Here is a 20,529-nt window from a genome sequence, read left to right as displayed (position 1 = left end):
CTCCACCCGCGGCTTCCCCCGCTGCCAGCGCGCATGCTCGGCGGGGCGCGCTGTGACGTTAGCGCGTCACGCACGGCGGCGCGTCGGTGCGGCGCGTCTCCACCCCCCGCCCCGGTAACCGGGGAAGCGGCGGCCGGCGGCTGCGGTGCCCGAGGGGTGAGTGAGGGGCTGGGGGCGCGGAGCGGGCTGGCGCGGCCGCCCCTTCCCTGCCGGCCAGCGGTACCTCCCGCGGGGCAGACGACGGGGCCGCGGCCTAGCGCGGGCTGGGGCAGCCTGGGCCTGGGCCTGGCCCTCACAAAGGGCCCGCCCCCGCGGCGGGAAGGGCCGTGAGCGGCCCCGCACAGGGCCCAGGGAAACGCCGCCGCCCCCGTGCCACGCCCGCCCCGGAGCCGGGGGCTCTGCGCGGCGCCGGGCCCCCTGTCCTGCCCTGCCGAGCTCGAGGGAGGGAGGGAGGGTCGGGCGCCGGGGACGGGGTAGCTGGACGCGCCGCTGCGTCTCCCTCCGGTGCTGGGGACCCCGGGAAGGCTCCGCGCCGCGGAGGTTCTCACCGAGCCGGTGCTGTCGGGGAAGAGGCGCCCTGCAGCCTGCGGGGCGCGCTGCCCTCCGGCGCTGCCCTGCAGCCCTCTCCCTGCTCGCTCCAGGGCGCTCCCTGGGCAAGCTGACCGGATTTTGTACTTCTGCAGCTGTGCGACAGAATAAAAGAAGAATTCTCAGTATTTTCTGCAGTGGGACGAGGAAAAGCAAAAATGTCGATAAGCACAGTGAGGAAGAATCCTTAAAATCAGATGTTGTAACTTAAAAGATGTCTCACTGTGCTCTCAGCGGCAGTGTAAGGGTACACTTTTTGTCCATTTGTTGCACAGTTTGGTTTCTTATCTGCCACATGTCTGCAGGTGTGAGCGCTCCTGTGTCGGTGCAGGTGGGGCAGCAGGACACCCAGGCAACTGCTGCGGGGGAGAACCGAGCAGCAGTTTCCCCCGAAGTCTCTTAGCAAGCTCTGGTCTAGGCTTCAGGTTTATAGAGTAAGGCCCAAGCTGGTCAATGCTGCACAGGCAGCAGGAGCAGTATTTACTCTCAGATTATTTTGAAGTTGATTCTTTTGCCAGTGAATTCTGGTCTTACTGGAGAATTCTCACTGAATGGGAAGATTTGTGTAATAAAGCTTGTAGCCTTTGGCCTATCTAATTATAACCCACTTGAAAGCAGTGGGTGTCATACTCTCTTTGGCTGCCTTAAAGGTATGACTGACTTGACCATGCAGATGAAATAATGAAATTACTTGGAACAGAAAACTTATGTCTTTAGTAGATCAGTTCAGTTGTCGCTTCGTCTAACTTAAACGAGTTCAGGGCAGACGTATTATGTGGCGTATTTAAAACATGGTTTGAAAAATGTAGGTTGAAGAACATACATGTAGCTAAAGATGCTTTCTTAAGAAGAGTGAGTTGATTTTTCGCAGAAGTGTGCTTTGTCTCCTAATGGAGCTGCTTTGTGTGCTGCTTTGGGCCCGCTTTTCTAGAGGTGTCTGGATTGCAGTAGTGTGGTATTTACAAACCATGGAACACTCAAGGATGGGACTGTATGGACATGCCAAATATGTACCGAGCTGACTTTTCATGTCTTGTTCCTGCTGATGTTCAAAGTCCTGGCCTTGGGTTTGTTTGTCTTAGATTGCAAAACAGATGAAACAAGCAACATGTTAAATGTGCTTAAGTAATAGCTGAGGGACATGATCTGTTTTGAAAGACCGCCTTTTTTTTTTATTATTCTTTTATCGGATTATGGATACATTCATGCTTACAAGGAAAGAGCAAAGCCCAGTCCTTTTTGGGAAACAGTTCAAACTCTTGTCAGTCACATTTCCACAAGTCTGTCTATAATGACTGAAGTAATGCTCTTACAAGAAAAATCGTGACAATTGCATGTAACTGCCTAAAGCAGAGAGGGCATTAATTTGTCTTTTCTGAATTTAACAGGTATATTGGGGACATCATGAATTGGAATAAAGGTGGACCTGGTACTAAGAGAGGCTTTGGTTTTGGTGGATTTGCCATAACACCTGGAAAAAAAGAGGAGCCTAAGCTCTCTCAACAGTCTCATAGTGCTTTTGGAACAGCTGGTTCTTCTGCTGCATTTGCAAAATCAGGACCTCCTCAGCTGCCTTCTTTCTACAAAATTGGGTCAAAGCGAGCAAATTTTGATGAAGAGAATGCGTAAGTACAAGTTGTTTCCTGTGTTTATCTAGCTCTAGATTTTAGTCTTTTAAAGTTTCCAAGGTCAGGGACAGTATTATCTGTGATGTTTATGAGGTTTAGTTATTTAGGAAAGCCTGCTTAAGGATAAATACCTAACACTGCACGATGGTGTAACAGAACCCTGGTAGCTTTATGGCAGTAGCATCAAGAAAAACTGAGCTAGTCACATGCAGGAACTCCTACCTCTGTTCTGCAGCAGACTTTGGTGTCGCCCTGAACCAATTATTTACCTTTCTCTGGGTGTCAGCATGTCATCTGTAAAATCAGAATAATAATACATCCTTGTCTTTAAGTATATTTAAAAGACTCTTAAGACAATACCGCAACCCATGGAGAGATCTCCTCCCCTAGCTTTCCCCTCTCTAAGAACATATCTCAACTGTGAGGCTCAGTCAGCTCAGTCATATTGACGCTGGTGTGTTCAGAACTGGAGCCAAGCAGAATAAATTTGGGTGTCGTTTGCGCAGGGGAACATTCAGCTCCACAGTTCTTGACTAACCCTTCTATTAGCTGCACAAACATGTTGGATAGAAGGGAGGTTGGAAAAACATCCTATATTCAGCAGCCTGGGAGACCCACTCAAGATCAGTGTCATAATACCTATTTGCCCTGCCACCTCTTTTAGCTTACAACATGAATAATTGTAAATAAATACATCTCAACATCTTTTCCTATGTATTTACTGTATATATACTGTGTATATACTGACATTTATTATCCTCAGTGTGGGAAGCTTGACTCGGAAACCACGAAAGACAGCATGGTACTGTAGGCTCTGTGCTGACTGGGCCATTGTTCTTTTCTTTTCAGGTACTTTGAGGATGAAGAGGAAGATTCCAGCAATGTTGAATTGCCATACATTCCCGCAGAGAATTCCCCCACTCGCCAGCAGTTTCATTCCAAATCAGCAGACTCTGACAGCGATGATGATCCTCTGGAGGCATTCATGGCTGAAGTGGAGGCAAGACCCGGCTCGTGAAATGTTTATTAATTTTTGGAACTGTACTTTTCTCCAGTCAGGAGCAGCAAATGTCACTCACAGCTTTGGCAACTGTATTCAGAATGTCACTTACCTTTCGTTTTTTTGTGTGAGATGCTGTGTTATTTAGAACTCAAAGGTGGATTAGGTAGGGAGAGGGTAGATATGATTTACGATAGCCTAACTAACTGTTTTGAGCATGTCAAAACAATACAGCAAAGAGCATCGTGTGTCTCTGAATATGAAATTAATGGGTTTTGCATTTTTCGCTACCTGAATTGAAATAATTTGTATTTATCATGAGCTATTTCTTAGCTACAGTTCTGTTATTAGCGGGATTCTATCACTGTTTCCAGGAGGAATGAGGGGAATGTGGGGTTTTTTTCAACAACGTTGCTGCAAAGTTACGGTATATACATTTCAAAGCTATTTGTAGAAGTATTTATTTAGCATGATAAGGATATTGAACAAGAGAAAGTTTAGTCCAAAAAGTGTCGTCTCTGTGGCCTGATGATCTAGTTATGTAGAAACATTTTTCCCTTCCATGTTTTATCATCTTGGTCTTTTTAACATGTTATAATTTTATGACCTCTTAGGATCAAGCTGCTCGAGACATGAAGAGGCTCGAAGATAAAGACAAAGAAAAGAAGAATGTTAAGTAAGTTTTCTTTTATAATTCCCATGCCTGCCTGTGTCTTGTATGGTGCTAAGAGAATTCCAATGCATTTTGTTGATGATAATTGTTCTGTAGACAATCTAATATATACCTAGTAACCAGCATTAACCAGCGCATGATATCCCCCATGGGTAATGTTCTGTACAATAAAAACTGAATAATAGGAGGAAGGAATCCATGGTGGCATCCTGTGGTAAACTGAGAGTTCTCTCTTATGAGAAATCTTTCTAGGTCATGCAAATTGGGGCAGCACATTGTACTACCACCACTTTCCAAATCAACCTGAATAGTTTTTCTTCTTTCCACATCCATGCAGTGATCAGGTTGGTTTAGCTTAAAATTGCATTTATGTGAGGAAAATAATTCAGTGCTGCTCTGCCTGTAGTACTGGAGAATCTTCCAAACTTCAACTAGGTTTTAAGACATTCCCTGTAAAGCTGATACATTAGTTAGCACATGATAACTGGGATACTAAATTTGGAGTTTAAAAGCAGTTTACATTTTTACAGCTTATCTATCTGTTTTGACAAAGGAAAATAACTATGCTGTTGATTCTTGATATAAATGTCAGATGCATTGGTAGAACTTGCATTGCATGGGGTTGATCAGATTATACATGGTCCTGAAACAGAACACCGGATCCAAATCGCCACCTGGGGATGTTCTGAACTGGATTTGCACTTCCTGGCTCATATTCCTCTTCAGTTATGGGACTTCTGTAGCATCAAGAGCTTAGACCAGGATGATCTTTGATGTGGCTTCTACTGGGAAGACGGAATCCTAATCTTTCAGTCTCATTACTAGAAGTAAAAAGAAGTCTTTGCAGGGTCGCTGTTATGGTTGGCACCAAATACGAAAACTCCATGGGTTGGGATTATAAATGTTACTGAGTTGTTAGTGTTGTGTCTTCCACGAAATACGGAGCTCAGCACTAATCAAATGAAAGTATGGAGCTGAGTATGTGGAACACTTGCAGGGAAGTTTTTTTTTCTCCGCTTGTTTTTCCAGGGGTATTCGAGATGACATTGAAGAGGAAGATGACCAAGTGAGTTCCTATGCAGTCTTTCTATCTTCTTTTTTGTTGTTTTTGGGGGTTTTTTTTAACCTTCCCTCGCCAAATATATAAGTACTAGGTACAAACAAAACTCCAGTATCATGCACAGGTATCCGGACAATTCAGCAGGAAGCTCTAGTGGTTACCCTGCTGTCTCTACCCTTCTAGCTGTTTCACTAAAAAAAAAGAAGAGTACTAGGAGACAATTTCATTCTTTTTTACTCTGTTTAAGAAGATTTTTTTCAGTCAATCTGAACTTGAACTTCCTGTACACGTTTTTCAGTATCTGAAAGTCTCAACAAATTTGAAATTAGCAGAATCAACTAACCAGGAGCACCAGTGAGAGGCTGTTAAATGTGGAGGCTATTTGCAATGAAATTTCATGTCTGTTAAGAGCAAGAATTGGGCTTTTTGCTCTTTATTTTTGGAGGACATCCAGTTCTGATTGGGGATTATAAGCATCACTGTAACAAACAGTAAACAAAGAGGAAAGACTTCATTTCAAAACATACCTTACTACTAAGTTCTAATTAATAACTGTTGTGTTACTTGCAGTAATGCAAAGCATGGAAGCACGGTTGTCTGGCCTTGAGGCCTTTGCTTCCAATTTGGTGAGCGTAGCTGTGCTAAAGTTTGAGCAAAGGTGACTTTAACTTGGGGACAGCTGTTTTCCAAGTGCATTGCATGCATATCTATGTGACTGAGTGATAATTGGCCACGCAAACGAAAAAGCCAGACAGGTTTATACATATATTTGTAGTTGAACCTTGCTTTAAAAATCTGGTCTTAAATATTTGCTTGAAAGTCAAGTGAGACTGCTGTTTTCTCCATAAGAATATCTTGGTGTGCCAGCAAGATTCTGAGAGAGACATACATGTTTGTGAGTTGTAAGGATGGCATACGACAGTGGTGATAGTGACTTCAAACTTGGGCTTGTGTTGAAGGACTCTTCTGAAATAGTTTCCCGTTTGCTGTTGACTCTCTCCGTGAAAAACAGATATCTATTTTCATTTCTTAGAGTCTAGTTAGGGAAGTGGAGAAACTGTCTTTGGCATAGTGTGTTTAAAAAAACATAAACATCATGCTTAGTAACATTGTGTTCTCTGTTTAAAAACCTGCAGTGTTTGCACTTCGTTCATGTGGAAATAAGAACAGATTCTTCCATTGTTTAAGCATAACAGGTCTTGGTAGAAGTTGTTAAGCAGACATGTAAGAGAAGTTTAGTTTTTAAAAGCATTTTGTGCTCTAACTGACACTACAGTTTTCTTCATTTGTACTTACTGTCCTTCTGGACATAACTGTTGGTATTTATTAGAAGAATCAGTCCTAGTGAACGTGGTTGTTTTTTCTCTCAGTGGTGGGTGTGAAAGCAAACAGCTCTCTAGCATATACATAATTTAAACAAATCTAGCAGCATTTTTGTATCCTATTGTATGTGATTTTACTGATATGTTTTGCTGCAGGAAGCTTATTTTCGCTACATGGCTGAAAATCCCACTGCTGGTGTGGTCCAAGAAGAGGAAGAGGATAACCTGGAGTATGATAGTGATGGGAACCCAATTGCACCGTCCAAAAAAATCATTGATCCTCTCCCACCTATTGATCATTCAGAGGTAGGAAGTTTATTCCATTCTGTTCTGTCTGAGGCATTTAGAAAGCAGGTCTGTGCTTCTGTCCCTGTAGTATTTCAGTGCTGTGCTACCTAAGTCATACTAAAGATTCTTGAAATAGCTTTGTGTTAAACAAATGTTCTTGCAGACAATTAAGAACTTCTGAGAAAAAGAACTCTTCCCCTCCAAAACTAAGTGTACAGAGAGAGAATCTCGAGTCCCAAACTAACTCGGTAGTTACCCTTGCAGATTGAATATCCACCGTTTGAGAAAAATTTCTATGATGAGCATGAGGAGATCACCAGTCTCACCCCGCAGCAAGTGGTGGAGTTACGTCATAAACTTAATCTCCGGGTAAGCGGGTCACAAAATGATCCTCCTAGGATCTTTTTTCTCCCTATGGTTTTTTTTGGATTGTCTTAGCAGTTTTAATGAGGAAACTCCAGCTTTTGAATACCAAGCCTCTCGGATACCTTCAGTGACTTTGATTTAAGGGAGCCTGATTTTCCTTAGCAGTTCTTGAAAGTCTTCTCCAGATTTTTCAGAGTGGGCACCGAAGATTGCCAGTTGCATGTTGCACTTGGATTAAAGAACTCCAGAGCTAGGAACTGAAACTGGAACTATTATCTGAAAGAATTAGTTTTTTGCCATTTGTGACATGTTAGTGTGGTGACTCTCTATGAAGGGAATTATTTGGGGAAGACCAATTATACAAGGAAGGCGATAAGATGTTTAGTAGCTTATGTCGATGGACAATTTATCTAAATTTTTATACCTGAAAGTCTTATTTACATAACACATCTGGAATTTTTACCTAGTTAAACTTATATCTATTCAGAAAGTAAAAGGCCATTTTCAGAGGCAGACACGCCTTTCTTTTGGTTTCATTTTTGTACAGATTCTTCTTTGTTTTTCTCTTACTGTTCACGAGGCAAAGATATGTTTCTGTTTCTAAGGTGTCTGGTGCTGCTCCTCCACGGCCTGGCAGTAGTTTTGCTCATTTTGGGTTTGATGAGCAACTTATGCATCAAATTAGGAAATCCGAGTATACCCAGCCGACTCCTATACAATGTCAGGTGAGTGTTGTTACTTCTCTAACACCTAAGGAAAGCTACTGAAACATATGCAAAAGTCCCTAGTCCATATGAGGATGTATTACAGATCTAGTTTCCTATAAAAACCTGTTAAAGAGAAGAATAATCTGTATTTTTCTAGGAAAATGGCTTTGGTATTATTTAAATAGGGGTTTACCCCCCAGCTTTTTTCTTGTCAAATGACCACTGTAAATATATCCATGGTTTTTTCCTCATTTTTTTCTTAGTGAAGACTGAAGAACATTTAAGTGACATCTCTTGCTTATAGAAATGTATGAAAGGTTTTTTTGGGTTGTTGTTTTTTGGGTTTGGGTGTTTTTTAAAAATTGTGTTAAAAACAATCATAGCAGTAGCTGAGTAAAGAGCCATACATCGACTTTATTCCTTTAAACAGCTTATATTTGAATGTCTTGTGACTAGAAGAGGTATGCAACAAGGCATTTTTCTCATTTCTTTTGGCAGTTGAAATAAATGCTCTGTGAACTGGACCATTTAACTGGTCATTCCTTGGAGAGCTGTGCAAGCAAAAGGGATTCTGCTGCATATGTAGATTGATTACCATAAGTAATTAAGGTTATCGATAACATAACTAGAACCGCACCACCTCACATGCTTTTTTTGAAGTATAAAAAATGACGTGGCGCTATATCTAGGGCATGTGTATTAGGACCTTAGCCCATGCTATTTGTAAAAAACAGTGGTTGAGAGGTCCTTATAGCAGCAGTAGGGATGAACTGAGGACTTCAGCACTCTGAATGTTTACAGAAAGAATAGGCTCAAAGAATTTATTTTTAGCATTCTTACAGCTGATGAGATGCATTTGTGTACATGTAAATGTATCCTTGGGATGTTGTGCAGTACCCAAACATTGATTTCATATAGGACACCAACAGTCAGAATATGGTAATTGCTTCCAGCCTTAAAACAAACTAATTCAGATCTGAATTTGGCAGTAAAACTGTGTAAGCTTCGACCTGTGTTACTGTGAGTCGTCTGTAATGTGCTTTCCTCTTGTTACCTGAGTTTTCATGTAATATCTAGTACAAGAAGATGCTAAGGTAGGCATAATATGGGTTTAGAATCTCCTTATTTTTAGGGTGTACCAGTTGCACTAAGTGGCAGAGATATGATTGGGATAGCTAAGACTGGAAGTGGAAAAACAGCAGCCTTCATCTGGCCGATGTTGATTCACATCATGGATCAAAAGGAGCTTGAACCAGGGGATGGTCCCATTGCCGTGATTGTCTGCCCGACCAGAGAGCTTTGCCAACAGGTAAATGTGTAGTAATCCTATATGTGTCATACAGTATTGTTATAGAACATGACAAAATTCTGGGCAGAAATTATCAGAGAACCTCTGTAAACTATTTAAAAAAACTACCCCTGTTTATTAGTGGTGTGGCTCCCGTATAAGCTCACAATTCTTTCCTACAAAGTCTTATTGAAGGATCATAGCAAATCTGAAATTGTACATTTTTGCACAGTGCTACTATATTATTTCCAAGTATTAAGAATATTGTGGATGCATTGCCACCAATTCTCTGCGTAAAATGATAGAGCCTGGAGGTTAAAATTATGGTTGGACGCTTAAATAGGTTTCTCAAACTACTGGAAATTATCCACAAGCATTGAAGTATTCAGCCCTGAGGATTTCTGAATGATTTCATTAAGTTATTAGCTGAAAATTATTTCAGAAGCTGGACTGTATTTCTAAGGCAGGTGTATTTTCTCAGATCTGTCTCACGTGAACTGTGACGTGCTTTGTTTACAATTCTCAGATCCATTCCGAATGCAAGCGCTTTGGTAAGGCGTACAATCTGCGCTCTGTAGCTGTGTATGGAGGAGGAAGCATGTGGGAGCAAGCCAAAGCGCTCCAGGAGGGCGCAGAGATAGTTGTCTGCACACCAGTAAGTACCTGTATGCACACAGTACAACATTTTGTTGCTAGACTGAAGCTGAGACAGATTTTTAATAGCACTGGTGAGGCAGAAATTGTTCTCTGATTAATGAAACCTAGATTCTTCACAAGTTATCAGATGTTGAGAGCAAATATGCTGGGATTATTCTTCTCCCAGGAGGAACTGAAAGACATTAAGTATGGTCTCCGATAGGAGACAGAGTAGCAAGCAAGATCTGCTTGAATCGGTGTCAGTTGTGTGCGATACCAGCTTCTGATTGCTGAGCCTTAAATCCATGAAGAAAATTCCCAGAATGTCATGAACTTGAGTGCCATCTTCCTGAATCAGTGTAGAGCCTGTGGCAGTAATGCTGAAGGGTTGAATGGGTATTGATACTGAACCAGTGATTTAAATGAGCGCTTATTGCAAAGAATAGTTACAAACTTGGGCAAAACAGAGCAGCTAATGGTTGGAGGAAGTTTTATTGTGGCTGTTTATTGGTCTACTGGGCAAGAAAACAAAGTATGAAGAGCTCCCTTGCCAAAAATTGTGGGGTTAAGTAGCTAGTTTGCATTTAAAATTTAATTGTGGTGAAGAATGGGGAATTTTAGGATCTCAGCACTGTTAAGCTTGAAAAAACAGTCTTACAGTTCAGCTTGTCAAGCATAGTTGAAGAGAGTTTTAGGAATCTGTTTCTATGACTTGAATATCGACACTTCTAGACTGAAGCCTTGAGATGTTTTCTGTTCTGAGTCTCTGGTGAGGATAAAAAGCAGTTAATGGAAGGATGTATATATTAACATTTTTTTAAAATATGCTTTAAAAACTTGGCTTTTGTTGTTTCGGTTTTTTTAATAGGGTCGTTTGATTGATCATGTGAAAAAGAAAGCTACAAACCTTCAAAGAGTCACTTACCTTGTGTTTGATGAAGCTGACAGAATGTTTGATATGGGTTTTGGTATGTAATGAACAAAGGTCACTGTTTTGGAAAGCAGTGGTGTCTGGTTCCCAGATTAGCAGGACTGTTTATAACCCCTGTAGCTTTATATACTTGAAAATACATTAAGCGAATACTTATAGACAAAACTCCTATTTAAAGATCAGTATCTGTTGCTGTTAAGAGATCAGCAAAGTCCTGTTGATGTTGAAGTCCAAGAAGCTGATTTTTATCTTAGAGTTGCTGAATAACTTTTGGGCAAGCCACTTCAGTGCTTTGTATCAGTGTGTACAAACTGCTGGCGTTAAAATAACTTTCTACTTCTTTGGAAGAAGTTTGGTCATTCGGATCTGGATGATTTTGAGTATGTGCTCAAGCATCATGGGACATAGCAAAGATCTGACAGTACTGTGATCCTGCAAAAGGAGGAAGACACTTGTGAAATGTACAGGGTATGCATGGATTCAGCTAGGATCTTTGCTTACGGAATATTTTGCTGAAGGGACTTCCAAAAGTTTCTTTGTACAGCAAAGGAACTTCGATTGCGCAGCAAAAAGCACTTGGAAGTCACAGTAAAATTAAATACTGAATGAGAGGCACTCATTCATTCCATTGTTTTTTGTTAAATAAAACAATGAAGTTGCATTCTGAGTGATTCTACTAAATAATGAGCATACAATGTTGATTATGGAGCATTTTTCCTCTCCTTTCCAGAATACCAGGTTAGATCAATTGCAAGCCATGTACGTCCTGACAGACAGAGTAAGTATAAGCATGTTTCAAAATAAACTGAGAGCTGAAGGAGGCTACATGGTGGGCTACCCATTAAGAGTCTGGAACTTGAATTTCCTGTTCTTGGCACAGCCACACAATGAGACTTCTGCAAAAGTCCGCTGGTGGTGTTCTCGCTGTGGCGTGTTGGGATGGAGCACTTGTGAAATGTGGGCATTTAACCACGCTCTTCATCAGTCTGTAATCCCACCACAGACTGTAATCAAAGATGATGAGCTGAACTAATATTCATATGGTTTGAGATTCTGTGTTGTAGGCTGCCATGAAAGAAAGTTTGCTGTAGTGCCATATATTATCAACGTCTTATTTCAGATGCCATAAAATGTAATTTTCATTAGAACCAGTAAAACAGACTGTCGCTTCAGATCACTGATAGCTAGCACAGCCGTACAGGTCCTCATTCACAAGATCTGTGCAGTGTGTTCACAGTTCTGAAATAAAAGTTTATTTTTCAAGGAGTTCAAATATCGTTTTTCTTTTAGCCCTCTTGTTCAGTGCCACCTTCCGTAAGAAGATTGAGAAATTGGCCCGAGATATTCTGATCGACCCAATTCGAGTTGTGCAGGGAGACATTGGAGAGGTAATTCCATGATACTTCTGAGACAGTCAGAGAAATGAACTGTTCAGTTTCTGTTGTCTGAAATTTAAGTTAAACTGTGGTAATTGTCATTTATATTTAAGAGTAAATACTTTGTGCTTAACAAAAAGTAGTAAAGTTTCCAGTGGTTTTTTTGCAGGTTTTTTTTCTTGACCTTTCTGCCAACAAATACTCTTCTGTTGATGGGAGGTTTCATCCAGGAGTGAAACATTAATGCAGTGACTGATGTATTTTTTTATTATTTTTATTAAGCTGAGTCAATGGGCATATCCTTTTGTTTTGTCTCATAAGTATAAATAAAGCAATTGCAGGTTTTGCAATGAAGGATTTGAAACTTAAACTGTAGTATCTTTCAGCTGGTTTATGTGGGAATGTTGATTCTATATTTGCTTGGCAGTAGCAGCTGAACTATTAGCAGACCAGGGATTTGGTAATAAGTCGATGAGGTGGACAGATGTGTACGTGCTGTGGAGAAACTTTGCTTATAGTATATGAAAACTTGAGAAATTTCACAAGATGCCTTCAGAACATTTTTCTTTTAACCAGTTCTCTGCATTTTTTTTTTCCAATCAGGAATGTGAGGCGTGCCTTTGTAACAAAAAAAATTAACAGCTACCTGAAGCCCTTCTTTCTGGGAAACTGTTTTTTCTAAATTTTGCTTAAAAAAAAGAAGCAGCTTTCCTAGCTCAGTCACAGGGTTTCTATTCCTTGATCTGCATTATTACTCTGAGAGCATCATGCTTGAAATAATTAATATTTGAATGTGTAAAAATTAAATCTTTCTGAGAAACTGCCAGATAGGGCTGTGAGCTCTGCTGCATTTTTATCACTTGCAACACGGCGGGTGTAGGGAGTCTGTTCTTGCCTCTCCTCTTCCTGACTCAAGTCACAGCTCTCAGGATTACTTTCTCTGATCACCATATGAATAACTTCTGCTGATGAGCATCCTCTCCATCTCAGACCCTGCTCTTGCAGTCTGTTGTAGTTGTTAATAGCATCTTGTCGCAAGAGCATCGGCATTGCACGTACCCGTCTTTAGATCAGTAGGGTGCTAAACTGCAGCATGTCAAAGACTGCACTTTGCCTTTCACATTTAGCAAAGAGTAGCTCATTTAGCCCTGCCTTTTCTGCACTGTGAAAATGAAGTGGTCAGCAGTTAAGCAAGAGCTGAAGACTTTGAGAGGAGAATTTTGGTCCCCTGCTTCTCCACTTTTTATTCTCACACCTAGTTTAAATTCCTCATTTGTTCTGCCATCTGTTTTTGTTTGCCATACTGTCCTTTCTGTCCTGTGTTATTGCTTGTCGTATTTCTCCCTTTAGGCAAATGAAGATGTTACCCAAATTGTGGAGATTTTCCCCTCTGGCCCTAGCAAATGGAACTGGCTAACTCGACGCCTCGTCGAGTTCACATCGTCTGGGAGCGTTCTCCTGTTTGTCACCAAGAAGGCAAATGCAGAAGAGCTGGCCAATAACCTCAAGCAGGAGGATCATAATCTGGGGCTGCTTCATGGTGACATGGACCAGAGTGAGAGGAATAAAGTCATTTCAGAATTTAAGAAAAAGGGGATCCCAATACTGGTAGCTACTGATGTGGCAGGTATGTGACTTTCTAAGTAACAGCAGCTCATCCAAGTTGTAGATATCAGCAGAAAAATAATACATTTCAGTGGCAGGCAAAAGGTTGGCTTCTGCACCTGCTGGGCACTGTGTTCCAGATGTTTTTCAGAAGTACACAGTTAGTACGGGGTTTTATTTTTAAAATCCTCTAATGATGTTTAAATTACAGTCTGACAGATATTTTTTTAATCTACAGAAAGAAAATAAGCTGTTTCTTAAGGAAGTAGTTACTATTTGTTAATCAGCTGACACATGCTTAAATGAAGAGGAGACAGACACACTTGAAGCCTTCTCTAGAACAGCTTTTGTACCCAGATGTTTAGCTGAATAAAGAGAGAATTTCAAAGCCCTTTAACAAAGCCCTCTCTCTTCCTTGGAATAGCAGTCATTTAAAGAGATCTCTTCCATCTCCAATCCTGTGAACTTGTACTTATACTACTGTTAGAGAAGATACTACTACAGTAAGACTTCTAGTCTACAAAGGGTGTCTTAACTGGGGCATGTTCCTGTGGAAACTCCTTTTGTGTGCTGGAGCAGAATTAAGTGATATGCTGGTATGAATGGGATTGTTTTGAGTTAATTTGGGATAATCACACTTAGCACTATGTTGTTCTTCATTACAGCTCGTGGGTTAGATATCCCTTCCATTAAGACTGTCATCAATTATGATGTGGCTCGGGACATAGATACACACACCCACAGAATTGGTCGTACTGGCAGAGCAGGGGAGAAGGGAGTTGCCTACACTCTGCTGACTCCCAAAGACAGTAACTTTGCTGGTGATCTCGTCAGAAATCTGGAAGGCGCTAATCAACATGTTTCCAAAGAGCTGTTGGATCTAGCAATGCAGGTATGAACAAGCGAAAGTACGAACTTCCTCGAGTAGAGGAAGATTCCTTCCATGATTAGCACAAAATCAGGAGCTCAGGGACTTGTTTCTGATTCCATCATGTGTAAGCAGTGACCTTTTGGCAATCTATACTGGTTTTAAGTAGGCTTTCTAGTGGTTTTAATGGCCTTTGAAAGAATCCATGAAGACATGAAGATTTTGGAACACAGTAATATAATCTATATTGGGGTCAAGCACTGCCTAGGAAATTGGGAGCTGTAATCTAGCTGATGCCAGCAGAGCGCTCCAGCTTCACTATCTCATTACAGTCAGATTTTCGATGTGCGTTTATGGCAGGCACCTGGAAAATGCAGCTTAGTTGAAAGCTAAACTAGAAAATAGTTGCAGGGACATTCTACTCTGTGAAATAGTTGTTGCTTGATCATTATACCTGCTTTGCAGTGCTGTCTGGCAGGCTTGCTATATATAGGTATGACGGAGAGCTGAAGCAATTGTGCTTTGCGCCACTGTACTCGTCAGCTCTTTAAGTTCTTGTCTTTTGCTGCCCATGTAGCTACAAGAGAGCAAAGGCTTTTTGGTAATTCCCAAATTCAGAGATGGATTAGCATGCTTGTGGCTTCATTGCCAAGCAGCTTGGACACCAGCTGTTAGAAGCAAATATTTTTTCTGAAGTACAGAGACAGCGTTTTCAGATTTGTGAGGCAGAGCTCCACAGGCTGCCTTCGAGAAGAGAATATAGAAGCTGAAAGGCTTGGCTTACTGGCGCCTTCAGATTTGAAGAAACTATAGGGCATAAGAAGAGGTGCAGCCAACCATTATTTAAAAGCCTGGTGACAGGAAGTCTGGTTGGACTGCCGTTTCCTGGTCACTGCTTGTTGCAGGAAGCTTTTCTGACAGAAACCTCATTTCTCCTTAGCCAGGCAGTGGGCTAAATAAATAAAACCCAGGTATGAGCAAGTCCAGAGCTCCCAAGTGAATGGCATTAGAATGGCATTTATTCCTGGGTTTATTAGTATGCAAAGCCCCAAAACTTTAACATGGATGGAAGTTCAGGGCACAAAACTAGTTTTCATAAAAAGCATTTGTAACAAAAAGCTTCAGACCCACGTGACAGAACTGTCTACAGCTTAGTTTCAAAGTGCTGTAGTCTGTCACTCCCATCCCCTTGCAACAGCTGTGTTGTTGAATGAGAAACAGTTTCTTTATATTTTTCTTTTGAAATGCTCAAAATCTTTCTTTTCTGAGCCTCATTACAGGCATTTATGAAGCTTCTTATTCCCTGTGTTGAGGAGCATTTGTCCTTCTTTTGTACAGAATCCGTGGTTCCGGAAATCACGTTTCAAAGGAGGAAAAGGCAAGAAGCTAAATATTGGTGGTGGTGGCTTAGGATACCGTGAACGTCCTGGTCTGGGATCAGAAAATTCTGTAAGTTGAGATGCTGAAGAAGTTGTTTACAAATTCTTGGAACTTTTAAACTTGGTATTGACGACTTTAAAAAAATCTTAGTACTGGAATATAGCCTCTGCTTTGAAAGTTTTTCACAGCCCAGAATCTTTCAGAGTTAGTATCAGTAATATCTCAAGGGAAACTGTCCTGTGGTGTTATCCTCTTGTCAAGAGCTACCTTCTATAGGGCCAGAGTAATCTGGAAGGTTTGGATTCTTCCAAAAATAGACTGTCAATGCAAAATAAATGCTAATAAACTACTTGAAAAGCCATTTCCAGGCTGATTCTTGGCAGCAAGAAGTCTTGCAGCATTCGTAACACTTACTAAGGTATGTCCATGCTAGGAAAACAGCTCACTGCCCATGTGTATGGGGACAGAGTTTAACTGTAGATGTGTTGAAAACACATCATGTTCAGCATCCTTCCAAAAGTCACCGCTGAAGCCATGTTCACACTCTGTCTTGGCTATGACCTCTGTGAAAGCCTCCGTTTGGTTGCATTTGGCTTTTGCTTGTACTATAAGGAGCTGGGAAAAGCAGTTACACTGTTGATTAGTGAGTCACTAAGACTTAATGCAGCTTTACTTTTCTGTTGCCCTCAAGGTCGTGGGGCAAACTGTTCCGCTGCTCAGTGCTATCCAGAAGTTTCTCATGCATTTTCTGTGCAGCCTGCTCTAGGTGAACCTGCTTTAGCAGAGAGTTGGCCTGGATGATCTCCAGAGATCCCCTCTAACCCCGACCAGACTGTGATTCTGTGATCCTCAGTAGATGTATTTCCAGAGTGCAGGGTCAAGACAGATGTGGAGAATGGTTGAATTGAAAGTGCCTGTGTTGGATAAATCTCTCCAGTTGTCCTTTGTCTTTTTGCATAGGACCGTGGAAACAACAACAGTGTCATGAGTAACTATGAGGCATACAAGCCGTCCACTGGAGCAATGGGAGACAGACTTACAGCAATGAAAGCAGCTTTTCAGGTTGGTTCAATGATTTGTACTCCCAAGTTCTAACTCAGGAGGAAAGGACGTGACATGGGAAAAATTTTACTACTGATGATTCAAGACAATTATTTTTTTTCTCCCCTGAAAATGCAGAAACACTAGATTTTAGGGAAGGTGAGCGTTGTAGCTGTGGCCATGTCTCATCCACTTGGAGCACGTGCTCAGCATTGCAGGCCACAGTAGTAGAATTAGTATGCAGGCTGGACTGAACATAGTTGCACCAAGTTAATTTGCCAAACTTAGTTTTCTGCTGCCTCTGCTCTCTTTCCTTTCGGATTCTGCGCCTAGGCTTGATCCTATTTAGGTTGCTTAGCAGCAGTAGTGTAATTGCAATCAAAAGAAATGGGGAACTGAGAAACTCTTCAGTATAAAAATTAACCCCATGGTATAGGAGTACCCTTGTTTCTGTGGTCTGGTAGCAGATGTCCGTTACTAATTCTGTGTACGTAAGCACAGCAGGAATGTAATCACTCCAAAGCTGACTTTACAGGAACTCTTTTTTTTTCCTAGGGGGTCCCCAGAATTCCAGATAGGCTTGTTTGCATGATGATTGCGTGTTTTGTGGTGCAGTGTAGAGGCAAACATGCTCTCTTTTTTTCTTTCTGTCTCTTTCCGGCAGTCCCAGTATAAGAGCCACTTTGTTGCTGCAAGCTTAAATAATCAAAAGACTGGTAGCTCTGCTGCTGGTGCTAGTGGCTGGACCAGTGCTGGGAGCTTGAACTCAGTACCGACGAGTTCAGCACAGCAAAATGCTGCAAGTCCTGACAGCCCAATTGCAGCTGCCGCAGCAGCAAAAGGTGTTCCAGGTTTCACCAGCACGGGGAATTTGAGTAGCGTTCCTACCTTTCCAAGTATGGGAGTACAGGGCTTCAACAACACCAATGCCAGCAGCAGCAATCGAGAAGGCAGCAGCAGCGGCAGCACCAGCCTTGCCACTGCTGGCGGTGGCGGTGGCAGCAGTGGTGGCGGCAGCGGTGGTGGTGGTGGCAGCGGCGGCGGCATTGTCAGAGAACGATACAATGACAACCGGAACAGTCGCCACAACGAGGTCCCACGCCGTGGAGAGGGTGGTGGTCGTGGAGAGGGTGGTGGTCGCTACAATGAAGTGCAGCGCCATGGAGAAGGAGGCGGTCGCCACAGTGACGGTTACCGCCATGGAGAAGGCCGACATGGCGACAACCATCGCCACGGTGAAAGCCGGCACTTCGCTGATGTGGGCAGTGGCAATCGCAATAATGGTGATAGCAGGAGTAGCAACGAAGGTAGGAACAACGAGAGCAGGAATGGTGAGAACAGGAAGGAAGCCAACAGCCGAGACAACAAGACAGATGGTTTTGCTGTCCCAGAGCCCCCAAAGCGTAAGAAGAGCCGGTGGGACAGTTAAAAGCTGGTGTTACACAGCCTAGAATCTCTGCAGGTAGTGTTGTCTTTTTCCAGAGGATTTCTTGGGGGTTTTTGGTAACTGGTTTTTGAGCAGCTGGGAGAAGAGAAGGAAATGATGAAAACTCCTTGTGCAAGTCTGGGCTGGTACATCTGTGGACAGATTCACTCTAATGATGTGTGCACACAATGCTTAGTCAAAAAGAAATCATTTTGATAAAGCTCCCTGGGTTCTGCTTTTAAACATTCAGTGCTCAAATGACTCTTCGCTGGATTTAAACAGATCTTCTTGACAAGGAAGAAGCTGTTTCATGTCCTTGGAACATTAAGAAACTGTTGTCCATAGAAGTATAAAGTAGTCTGTTCTTAACCAGCGTTCACAGTTAAAGAACCAGTCCATCTAGAGATGCTCAGGACCCACCTGTTAAACATTAATCTTTCAGCAATTTGTTCAGTATGGTGAGTTCTTCCCCAGTCTCTTTCTTTTCACATATTTTCTTAACCCCAAATCATTTGTCCTCCAGGTTGCCCCTTACATTCTCTCCTCATCAACTAAGAATGTGTCAGTTGATGTTGCTGAAGATGGGATGAAGCAAGTTGGTTTTCTTTCCTTTTTTTTTCCTTGCCTTTTTTTTTTTTTTTTTAAATGAAGCTGTTCAATGGATCCCTCTCCAGCCCAGCTAACTACAAATTCACCTGATGGACTCCCTGGCTTGTTTGTGCTCAGTACATCAATTCCAATCCCATTGCCCATGTATTCTTTTGTTTTAAAGAACGTCGTCTTTCTTAATAACCTTCATTTTGGTGGAAGCCTGCATAGCAAACTTGTCTCTCTGCTGTGCCTATGCACCCTCTGTTATGAGAGGGTTGAATGCTTTCTTCAAATTAAAAACAAAAAAAGGGAAAAAATGTAGATACACCACAACAATCAAAGGCTGGTGCCCCCCATGAAGCGTAGCTAAATGAAGAGGCTTCATTCAGACATTCAGGGACCTGCTGCTCAGAAGCCTTTAGGGAGAACCTGAAAAGCAATTGATGAAGAACAACAGTTCGAATATTGCCCCATATTGGACACATGTAGTTAAAACTGTAAAATCTTGCTTGACTGTTTTTAACTCGTCATGTGTATTATCAGTTTTTTAACTTCTTTTTCTTTTTTTTCTTTTTTTTCTTTTTTTTTTTGCACCATAAAGGTAAGGAAGAACTCTTTTGTTGAAACACGTCAGCACCCACTGCTGTCTTGTTTCTGCTGAAAGAAGTATCAGAAACTGTCAGGGTTTTGTGACATTGTGATGTTTTCTTTATCAGCTGTGCATTTACTTTCTGCTTGCTCTAGTAAATGTTTTATTACTGGTACAAAAACATCTAGCATGTGCTTTTTATTCTCAATTTCTTCCGTTAGCTGTTCTGGTATTTGGATGGAGATTTGACTGTGTTCCTTTTTTTTCACCAGAAGTTGATTTCCTGTTGTTTTTCTCAGTTATCTTTCACCCCAAACTGTTTTCAAACCCTGTTTTAGCTTCAAAGCCTCCTGGGGAATAGATTTTTCTCCATTTTAGAAGTGGGAAGGATACAGCCCAGGACATGTCGCTTATCCCAGGCTTTCATGGGGTCATTTGTTGACCTGGAAAGAGAACTCTGCAACAGTCTTGTGATCTGGCTTGCCTGTTTCAGTTAAGACACCAACTTGATTATTTGGCCCCCCTCACTAACTAGCTCTAATCTGTTGGGGGTTTGTAAAGATAGCTTCCATTTGAGTTCCCTCATCATGGTCTAGGCAGAAACCTCATTGCACTGGTTTGAGCTCCGAGTATTCAGCATTAAGACAAATATGTCCAGGGCAGATGCGGCAGGGGTTTAGAAGATGTTGTACTCCCCTTTCCTTGTCACACTTAAGGTTTATCACTCTGCACAACTAAAGATTTGAGTTTCAAAACAAAAAAAATAAAAATAGCTCCATAGTCTAAAGCTGCCATCTGCTCCCTCCCTTCCTGGATCTCAGCTCACTGCCACAGGGAACTGGTCTTGGATGTGGCATATGCTGGGGTTCCTCCCCTTCTTTTTTTAACGCATCCCTCTGCCGTTCGATAGGATTGTTGAAATTCCTCACCCCTCTCTCAGCTACCAGGAGCCTCTTGAGACTTGAATGAGTAAATATTGATCACTGACAGAGAGCTATAAATATCAGTTCACAGCCCCATGTTAGATACATAAGAAGGTTGATTCCATCTCCACAGAACAAGGTAGCAGTGTGAGCAACACGCCGACTGCCCTGAAAGAGAATCTCTTTCCTTGCAGCGTCAGGCTGGGCTGCTTGCTTCTAAAGAGACCAGAGCAGAACTCGCAG

General features: G+C 42.0%; 1 protein-coding gene across 2 annotated transcripts; it reads left to right on the top strand.

The window, feature by feature from the left end:
• The first annotated feature begins 33 nt into the window (after positions 1 to 33).
• DDX42 (DEAD-box helicase 42) lies at positions 34 to 19,544 on the top strand. Of its 2 annotated transcripts, none has more exons than XM_055697864.1 (18): positions 34 to 156; positions 1,977 to 2,213; positions 3,066 to 3,216; positions 3,831 to 3,892; positions 4,919 to 4,955; positions 6,428 to 6,577; positions 6,824 to 6,928; positions 7,531 to 7,650; positions 8,765 to 8,941; positions 9,447 to 9,575; positions 10,425 to 10,524; positions 11,218 to 11,265; positions 11,778 to 11,875; positions 13,214 to 13,490; positions 14,134 to 14,360; positions 15,675 to 15,785; positions 16,677 to 16,778; positions 17,422 to 19,544. In XM_055697864.1, the coding sequence occupies exons 2-18, from the start codon at positions 1,993 to 1,995 to the stop codon at positions 18,184 to 18,186; spliced, it is 2,880 nt and encodes a 959-aa protein (XP_055553839.1). In that variant the 5' UTR covers positions 34 to 156; positions 1,977 to 1,992; the 3' UTR covers positions 18,187 to 19,544. The 2 variants fall into 2 exon arrangements, with proteins under 2 accessions (XP_055553839.1, XP_027661539.2); XM_027805738.2 differs by lacking the exon at positions 34 to 156 and adding an exon at positions 701 to 829.
• Positions 19,545 to 20,529: the final 985 nt, after the last annotated feature.

The sequence above is a fragment of the Falco cherrug genome, chromosome 20 (assembly GCF_023634085.1).
Source record: "Falco cherrug isolate bFalChe1 chromosome 20, bFalChe1.pri, whole genome shotgun sequence".
NCBI classification, from domain to species: domain Eukaryota; kingdom Metazoa; phylum Chordata; class Aves; order Falconiformes; family Falconidae; genus Falco; species Falco cherrug.
The sequence above is the reverse complement of the archived record's forward strand: the minus strand, read 5'-3'. Positions and strand labels throughout refer to the sequence as shown.